Here is a 9922-nt window from a genome sequence, read left to right as displayed (position 1 = left end):
TTAAATGGGATAAAGTGGATATATTAGATATACAGCTTTCAATAAAAGATTAATATCTGAAATAGTACATATTAAAAAACAGAAACATGAAGAATAAACAGACAAAACGACATGGATTCTTTGCCCGAATTGTATTCTAATATTATATTCTCTTTCTCCCTCCTAATATCTTCCTTCCTTTTCCTCCCTTGTTACCATTTTCTGTTCTCGGTGAATGTTTTTCTTTTTCTACATTGCATTATCCGACGTGGAAGTAAGATGTTCATTACTCTTGAAAATTTACTTCAATTAAAAACTAATGTATTCTAGCACGGTATTCACCTAACGGATTATCACCTTTCTGCATTTTTTTTCTCTTTTTTTATTAATAGACTCTTAATTTATATATTTACTGATATAACTGACAAGATACATTATATTATTAATTTATATGCATCAAGTATTAATTTTTCTTTTATTCACGGTCACTTTCTAGAGTATTACTTTCTTACTACTTTGATTTCCGATATAACTGACTCGCAGCGCACTACACAAAATGAAGAATACGTATTTTAGATTTTTAACGAGTTTTGTAATATTATATATATTTATTTATAGCGTAAAGATAATTGTAAAAATTAAAGCCACAATAGTGTCTCGTAAATGACAAACCCAACTATTGCTTACTTCGTTATAAAAGATAGTATTGGAATTTCCAGTCACATCCTCGGGAAACGACTTTCTCGTGCGACTTCAAGCTGTTTCCAAGTAGCCGTTAATGCGTAACGGAGTCATTAAGCGAGATTCGTTCCTCGAAGTTGACGCTTTTTCCACTGTTTCGCAGCTTCAAATGCATCATAAAATCATTCTTGATCAGGAAACAACCTTCCGCACCTTTGTCTACGTCTAACAATTGGCGTCTAACAATCTTGATTAATCCATTTGCATTGAAATGGGATAATGGGACTTTGATGCGAATTTTAATAATATCTAGCATGCGTCAAAATACAAGAAGTCTTAAAAACATTCTTTAAAGAATCTTCTTTGTTTTAAGATTTAATTGTTTAACAAAATTAAGATATTTTATGTCTTAATTTTGAACATATTGACTAGGTTTTTTAAATTTAAATCAAAATTATCCTGACCGAATCAAGTTATTTCATTGCTGGTATTAAAAAAAGAGACATTGAAGTTTCAATTATATAAATGTGAATCTCTTCACACAATGTATTTTAGAAATATCTGACCGAGTAGTGTGCACTAACCAGGTAATTCTGATGAGTTATGTAATAATACAGGATCCATTCTACAAGAAATCGATTTTATATAAGGAAGACGTCTCATGAGGAACGCATCTTTCTCATTGAACGAACTTTGCCATTGCACTTCCAACGATAAAGCCCACGCGCAGCCGGATATAGAACGGATGTGCAATTAGTATAATGAATTCGCCCACAGCATACCCACGGATCGAACGTATCATTAATAAACGCCTCCGTCAGATGAACACGCGTCTTCGCCTCCGTTTTTCTTCGCGAAGTTCGATGTTGAAGTAACGAATATGGATGCATCTTTCTTTTAAATCACTTGAGAAGAGAACGAGACTCTTGAATAGTCCACCAACGTTCTCTCTCTTCTTGAATTTACTCTCCCACCATCTTCGATTCGAGTAATTAGAGGGAACTTTATCGTCGGCAGCCCCACCTTACGAATTTAATTCGCTGTCGCGTTTGGGTGCGCGGTGAAATTACTCGTCCCCGCGTAGAAAACGCAAACTTTTAATTTATTTAAAGCCCCCGATGGCGAAGAGAGAAGGAAAGATGAAAAGAATCTTTCTCTGCGCGGGGGAGCGTTTAGGTTCTATATATCCTTTAATGAATTCTTATTGGATCCCGAAATTACTGAGGTTGCGAATGGACCCTGTCGACACGCAAACATATTCATTCCCCACTTTCCATTTGCCGTCGAAGGAGCAACGGAGCCCTGAAAGCCATGGCATCGGAGAGGCCGTGAAAAACGTTCTCCTTAGCTTAAAAAAAAACCGAAGCCGAAGGGGCGCATGTATCAGAAGTTACGTTTATCAGGTGAAACGTGGCAGTTTTCACTCACAGCTTCTTTTCTCCCCGTTATCCTTCTTCACTCCCGTACTTTGCGACTCAGCCGTCTCTTGATTTTATATTTTATTTTTCTCTCCCTATATCTCGTTTTCCATTTCTCTTCTGTACACCCACGATCACTTCACGGGCATCGATCGCAAGCCTACGCGGTCCTGAAATCCCTGCGAAGAGAACGTCTCGGGTTTTCGTGCGGATTAACTTTCGGAAACGGAAGCCCATCTTGAAAGATTATGATCGCGCGAGCCAGAAGAAGTCAAATTTTCGTATGAGAATATAGTCATTAAAATGCTCATTAAAATGCATCGAGATCTCGTTCTATGAAAAGATAATAAGATGCGCTATTTTGCATTCTGAAATACATTCGCAATTATACGAAATGCGATTCTAATTTGAACAATACAAAAAGAATAATTTTGAAAACTCTAAAATTTTGCTGGATACAAATTTGAAACTGTACTTTTGTTGTACTATCAAAATAATTATGAAATTAATAAAAAATTAATATGCAAAAAATTTTGCCCATTAAAAAGTTTTAAATGATTTTGATATTTTAGTAATCTGTTTCCAAAATTATTTTCAGATTTGTATTCAACGAAATTTTAGATCTTTCAGCAAAATCGTTTTTTCCGTACAGTTTTCTATTTTATATCATATTAATCACTTAGAATATTGGAGAACAGTCAGATGAAATTGACTACTGATATTATTTAATTAAATTACCTTATCACTTTTAAATATCTATAATCGGATCATATTGAAATTTCTATGGATAATAACATTCAAAGATTCAGCACAAGTTATTCTTAATTTGTTAGAAATTTTTATGAAGACAGATTTTTATCTTTAATTCCAATACTTTTTCAAAGACATTTTTTAAAAAGAGGACGATTCAATTTTGTCGAATAATTATAACGACGTTTTCTTGTAATTAAATGAAGACAATTTAATTTCCATAATCTCTCCCGTGATTCGCTTCGTACGCATACATAGCAAATATTACGCGCGAGAAATTTATATCCAATCTAAAAGAGCCGCCAAGAGTCCTCATATTTCTTTGCTCGCTTTGTCTCGCTCACAGAATTTAATACTGATGCAGCGAAACCAGCAGACGCGGCAAAGGAGTTGCGCGATTCGCGAATACACCGTGGACGTTTCCCCATCTTAACAGCAAGCAATCTGCTAATACATTTCTCGGGGTATCATTCGCCATGTATTAAGTGGAATATGAGCTTTTTGCGCGTCTGCTGCTTGCTATTTGAGATCAAAGTGAATACATCGTCTGTCCCTTTATCCTTTCTCCTCCTTTCTTTTCTTTCTTTTTTCTTCTTCCCATCTCTTCGCGCAGAAGGCAACGAAAATCTTTATCATTAATCTTTTTATATCTAATAGAATGTACGTGTAAAAGAGATGAATATGGATAAATATTCTTTATAGTTCGAGTGTTAGGAAAGATGAAAAGTTAAAAAATTTATAAGATTTGCTTACACATATCTTGCTTATACATATATACATTACATTTCCGTGTATATACAAAAATATATATAATCAAATAGAGGAAATATTAAACTCGTTAATTGCATTAGAGATCATTAAGCAATTAATAATGTTATTAATTATCAACGCTACAATTAATATGTTTGCTGCATTGTGGATTATTGATTTAAGGAAATAAATTTTACAATATAATAATCATTTATAGACAGATTAAAATATAAAAAGGTTAAAATATTATTGATTAAATTTTATTGGAAATATGTATTAAAGAGACGTTAAAATAAATAATGTTTTCTTTTTATCTATTTTTTTATTGTCTCAACTAAAATAATAAGATTTATTTGTTAAATTTTATTACTTCACTAAATACGTGTATATTTACAGATCAAACAAGATAATCTCTCCTGATAAGATTAACAAATGTATGCAGCAAAATTAAATATTTCTATTTTATTATCAGAAATATCGACAATTTCATAATTGGCTTATCAGAAATCAATCGTATTGCGTATCGTTTAAGTATCACAGAAATTTTCAAATTTTCGAAGTGTACAGCTCTGTCAAAATAATAAAGAATGAAAGATAAAATAAATTATTGTAAATTGATAAAAGATTTTTTATGATTAAGTCCTAACATTATAAATCAACAAATCTTAAATATTTCTGCATGATTATTTAAAATTAATTTTTTAAGATGTAAATAAGTAATTGTAAAAGCAAACTTCATCAACAATCGAAATAAATAATTAATGGAGAATAATTTGTAATTTAAAAAATTATAATACGATATTTATTATTTAAATCTCTAAATGCAATTATTTGAATCGTAAGAGTATTTATTTTATTAATTTTAAACTTTATTTGTTTCACAAGATATTTCACTCATCAAAGTTGTATATTGCCACATTGCAGCATTATAAATCGTATACTCTAGAATTATCACATTACTCATAAAATCTATCCTTTGTTTAATATTTTCAAATATACATATCAACATGTCAACAGAGGGAATTTCTTTTATTTCATCTTCAAGGTTTAGATATAATTGATAACAGTACAAAAAAGAAAGGAAAGTATCATAATCATCTTTGACGCGCCGCAATTTTTAATGTTATTTCTCACTACAGTTACTACATCTGCGTCATTTAATATCCAATTTAAATAATGAAAAACATCTGCGTATACTCCAGGTAATAGTGGCTCAGCACATCCTTGACCACCGGAAACGATACCGGTCAGAATACCATTGCAGACCATTCCGCCTCCAGAATCACCCTAAAAGACTCGAAAAATCTTAATATTGAAAATTTATAAATCACATTATTATGAATGTATATATAAATTGACTAAGGGAATACGTTACTTGGCAAGCATCCCTTCCACCTTCTAAATAACCGGCGCACATCATTCCCGGTGGTAGATCCGTTATGTTTTTGAGCAGTTTGCGACATTCTTTTTCGCTTCGAATAGGTAAATCAACGTACATCAAATCGGAAGATACTTTCGGGATTTCCTGAAACATTTCAAACATTTTCTAGTGGTTCTTTAGTTGAAATGAATTTTCTTGTAGTCAAAGTATTTCGTTATATACTCACGACTATCGTGTAACCCCAACCAGCTACTTGGCAAATAGTATTAGGTTTCGGTGGGCTTCCTGACAAGGGTATACTACGAACTTCCGGAGTAAACGTAAAGGGTGTCGATAGCTATAACGAACATAAATTACGCTTATTCTGAAAGTCACGTGAAAATGCGATAACGATTGATTGATAAACCATTGTACGAGTACTTTCAAAACGGCAACGTCATTATACAAATTTTCGAGATTGAACTTTGGATGAATTCTGATATTCTCTACGCCTTTTTCTTGCCGCTTCAAAGTTTCATTCAGCTTAAGTATTCCTCCAACCACAATAATTGTCCATGGTGGTATGACGTTTTCAGACCTATGTAATTGATAGCTCCGTTTATTTCTATTTAGTAAATAATTAATAATTTAATTAATTTAATTATAGACATAAATAATACTCTTTTTAAGTACTTATGTACTTCTATGTATGATGTAAAAATTAATTATTTTATCGATATTTCATGCAAAAATTCAATCATTTTCCAAGAAGATAATGTAGATAACGTATAGATTAAAATACATCGGATCAGTGAAATATTGTTAATTAATTTATCGCAAACATATTTTCTAGAAATTAAAGACACAGCAATGCCATTAATAGTTAAAGAAACGAGATCTACAATTCCATTTAAGATGTCTGTTGTCAATAATAATCAAGATATCTAATTGAAATAGTTGACTTACCCGTACACGCAATGACCTGCAGTTAAGACTAGAGAGGCGCTAATCAAATTTCCACCGCAAAAATGTTTTTTATTCCAACTGCGCATTAAAGATACCTAAAGATAGCATTCTTCTCAGATACACGTTAGATTAAAACTATCGAAAAATGTTACCTGATGGGGGAATTGCCTTAAAACAGCCTTTGTACCATTAATTATGCGACTAGATAATCCGATAGACTGCAGACTTATTTCAGAAGAAATAGGAAGATCAGTTGGCGAGCCTTGGTGTACAAATTATAATCATCATTATCAATGATGTATATTACATCGTGCTGTCGCGAAATAAAATCTAAATTACATGAAAAAATGGATTTATCGAGAAGAGCGAAATTTACAGCGATTCTGAGTTATTGTGACATATTATCCTCCGCATTATTCGTCACAAGTGTAAAAATTATTTTTCGGAGCGTACACGATCCGCACGATAATTATCGGCGAGCTTAATGAAAAACTAATTAACCGTCGCAATTTTATCCGAGCGCGATTAATGTTCTATCAACTCCGCTCTCGTTGCGAGCGCACACCGCGCGTATTTCGATTCAATAATGCATACTAATGCACCATGCAAAATTGCCTGTTGTCCACATCCTGAATCTCTCCGGTTTCAAAAACAAACAGTAATAATCAGAAACAGACATGCGTTACGCTTCTTTGTTATTCGCAAAATCAGTTTTGAAACTCGAGATGCATATATAATTTCATCTCTTTTTGTACTTACTGTGGACGAAATATGGAATCATCAGAAGCACCAGTAGACACACTAATAACATAGCCCGCATTATTCTCCACAATTCACGAAGGTTTATCACTTAGCCGTTACCCACAGACTGTCTGTCGCTATCAATTGTGGAGTATAGAAAAATTCGTTATCGGACCGTGGCCGGGTAGAGCCTTCATTGTAGCTTTGTTCGTTATCGGTTATCGGTTATTATCTTGGATTAATTGAGATTGTGGATTTCACGTCGATTGACGTTATATTTCTACATACTCATAAAAATTCCTCTATTACCGCAACTTTCGAATTCTTTTTTTAATTGCTTTATAATCCTTTTACAACCTCACACTTTGCTAACTTTATTTTCAATAAATTTTACTGAAAAATTTCGGTCGTCAGGATATTTTTTTTTATATCATTTTATATATTTTGATTGATTCGTGAATGTTTTAACTTTTCGTTAAAACAGAATTATTATGATGTAGCAAGTTGCTACAAGAAATAGGATGTAACAAGAAGTAGGAGAAGCAACGATATCGGTTCATAAAAAATTGCACTGCTATATGTATGCAAAATTGCAGTATTACTGATAGCGGTTTGAAACGATACTCGCCATGTCGAGGGATCAATGAGCAAACCTACGAGCGCGACAAACTTCTTCCGGAAGCCGGTGAAATTACCAAAGAGGATAGATGAAAATGTTCAGAATTTTTGAATTCCACCGCGGAGCCGGACGAAATATCAGGCATCAACGACAAGGGATAATGAAATTCCGGAACGAAGGCTATTTCCGGCGGCCAACTGCAGCGGCCGGCTGCAGGATATTCCGAAGACGGCGCTAAACTGCGAGTCGTGCGAGTATCCAATATGCAAAGTGGTTGGTGGCCATTCAGTTCAGCCACTATCGACGTAAATTACCGGGATATCGTTGTTCCTTCCTCTATCCCTTTCCTCCCTTAACGACATGTGATGAGAGATCGGGTGCCATCGAAAAGATAAGGAACGACACGGATATGAAAGAGAAGAGAAAAATATTATCTACTAAAAAGTGGAATAGACTTCAAAGAAAACTTATTAAAGATGTAAGAAAAATTAATAGGTTAATGTAAGAATAGGAAAAGAAAATTAATAACACGGTTAAGTTAAACATAAATTAATCTGTTATTTGTAGATATTCTGCTTAAGATCTCGTTTCTTTATCATTAAATGTGCGAATACATTTTCATTTCCATTTCTATTTAATACTATTGTTCCAAAATATTCATTCAAAATATGAAATTAAAATATTGTTCTTTTTAGTTCAATTTTTTTTGTCTTGCATTTTATGTAACAGCACACCCTAAATTTTATATCGATTTTGTATATCGAGTAAAAACATTTTTGCAATTCAAAATTTGAGTAATGTTTTTATATACCTACATTTCATTGTTTACGGATATAATTACAAATATAAATCTCGTTTCTCCAATTCCTATAATCTGTGTGTCATATTATTCAATGATAATACATCATGAACATACATGTTTTCCCCAGCTACAAACATAATATTACATGAATAAATTTAAATAATCCCATTTGAAATTACAACAGAAAAAGTAAATACGTATTACATTAGCTCGATTAAAGATACAGCGAAATAGCGAAAATAAAGGATATATCGCGAGTTACGTTCACGATGTTCTAAGTATAAATGAAGAGATATCTCGAGGATAATGAGAGATTCAAATTCAACGATACGACAAGCAAAGGGAGGCAGAGGAAAGGGGATCGGAGAAACATCGCCAAGAGGGAGCTGGCAGCGGGACAGAGTGTATAGAGCTGATAGGAGTCGCCATTACCCATCCCCGTGTTAAACCATCCCCCGCGACACGCAACCCCTGTACAATCTCCGTGTGTCCAACGGACCCGTTGAGGAGCCCCGGGCGTTGTCTACCGCAGAATCGCCATTCGATCGGTCCACTCGGAAGCATGCCGCAATCGTGGGTGTACATACGCACCGGATGTACTGTTCGATTTAATACCAGCTCGGGGTGGTAGCCGGCTGGCCGGCGAGCTAACAGAGGCCGACAAGCTCGTAATTTAGTCCTCTCCCGGGTACAGGTAACGCGCGCGAACGAACCCTTCCTTTCCGTTTCGTAAACTACGCGCTTGCCATGATATGTAGATAGGAACATCACGAACGGCAAATCAGATTTATCCGCGAGCGTGTGCTACTAGTCGTAATTGCTATTGGGCAACAATGCGGCAACAATACGAAATCCATACACGCGAGTAGCATCCCGGGTTGAAAGGGATTCGCGTATCTATGCACGTGTACAGCAGGTATGCTTTTGATGTATCGATACTTTATCGCAATCACGGCTAATTAGTAACGTGCGTCGGGAGAATGGGAAGATAAATAAATGATCCAGCCGACGCTTTGTACACATCCCTCTCGGACATTGCCTCTTCGCGGAATTATCACAGCGAAACGCGTTCATCGTGCCTCTGTTATACGATGTATCTTCTTGCATGCTATGAAGAAACATCCTATACGATTCATGAATTGGAAAATTATTCGAACTTAATCCAGGTAGCACAGTTGTTTTTATATCAAATTCATGTTTGTACAAATGACTATAGGTTTTTATTCGACGACTGACGTCATTTTCGTAATGTTATTCCGTGACGTCATAAGTCGCCAGTTGAGTAGTATAATGATCAGTAAAGGGCAAAGATATATCAAAATGACGGCTCACCAATAATGTCAATCGTCTGTAACATTCGAACGTCAATTTGATTTCATTAAGAACTGGTTAGTTGTTCCATCTTTAGATAAATTATGTGATAATTTACTTATTGGATAAACAAAAGAATAAAACATAAGTAAGAGAATAAGACAGTGAGCTAAAGTTTATGGAACACTCCAGCCTAAGACGTCAATGGATGCTTTCCATTTGGTGACACAAGTCGATTGTTCTATCTTTGTTACTTTCTGAATGTCAACAAGAATAGAACGATGCTTGTGTCGACTTGTGTCATCAAATGGAAAGCATCCAATAATGATCTGTAAAGGAGTAAAAATGACAAACTTTGCAATCTGGGAAGTTTATTCTACAATCGCGTAAGTGTTGTTGTAAGTGATATAATTGTTAGAATTGACCTATCACTACCGAACCTGAAAAGAATAAGTGAATATTGGTAAATTCTTACAATTACAACTACTTACAACTTACTACATTTGTGGCTTTAGATTTAATAAGACGCACAATAATTATCATTT

The 9922-nt window shown here is 34.3% G+C and overlaps 1 protein-coding gene across 1 annotated transcript; it reads right to left on the bottom strand.

Moving 5' to 3' along the window:
- Positions 1-4625: 4625 nt before the first annotated feature.
- LOC108693367 (putative trypsin-6) lies at positions 4626-6758 on the bottom strand. The gene is made up of 7 exons (XM_018202261.1): positions 6664-6758; positions 6057-6166; positions 5905-5999; positions 5380-5536; positions 5186-5296; positions 4954-5103; positions 4626-4865 (listed from the first exon to the last, which is right to left on the bottom strand). Exons 1-7 carry the CDS (start codon positions 6722-6724, stop codon positions 4626-4628), a joined length of 924 nt encoding a protein of 307 aa, XP_018057750.1. The 5' UTR covers positions 6725-6758.
- Between the last annotated feature and the right edge of the window lie 3164 nt (positions 6759-9922).

The sequence above is a fragment of the Atta colombica genome, unplaced genomic scaffold (assembly GCF_001594045.1).
Source record: "Atta colombica isolate Treedump-2 unplaced genomic scaffold, Acol1.0 scaffold9, whole genome shotgun sequence".
NCBI classification, from domain to species: domain Eukaryota; kingdom Metazoa; phylum Arthropoda; class Insecta; order Hymenoptera; family Formicidae; genus Atta; species Atta colombica.
Note: the sequence above shows the minus strand (reverse complement) of the source record. Positions and strands in the feature narration are given on the sequence as shown.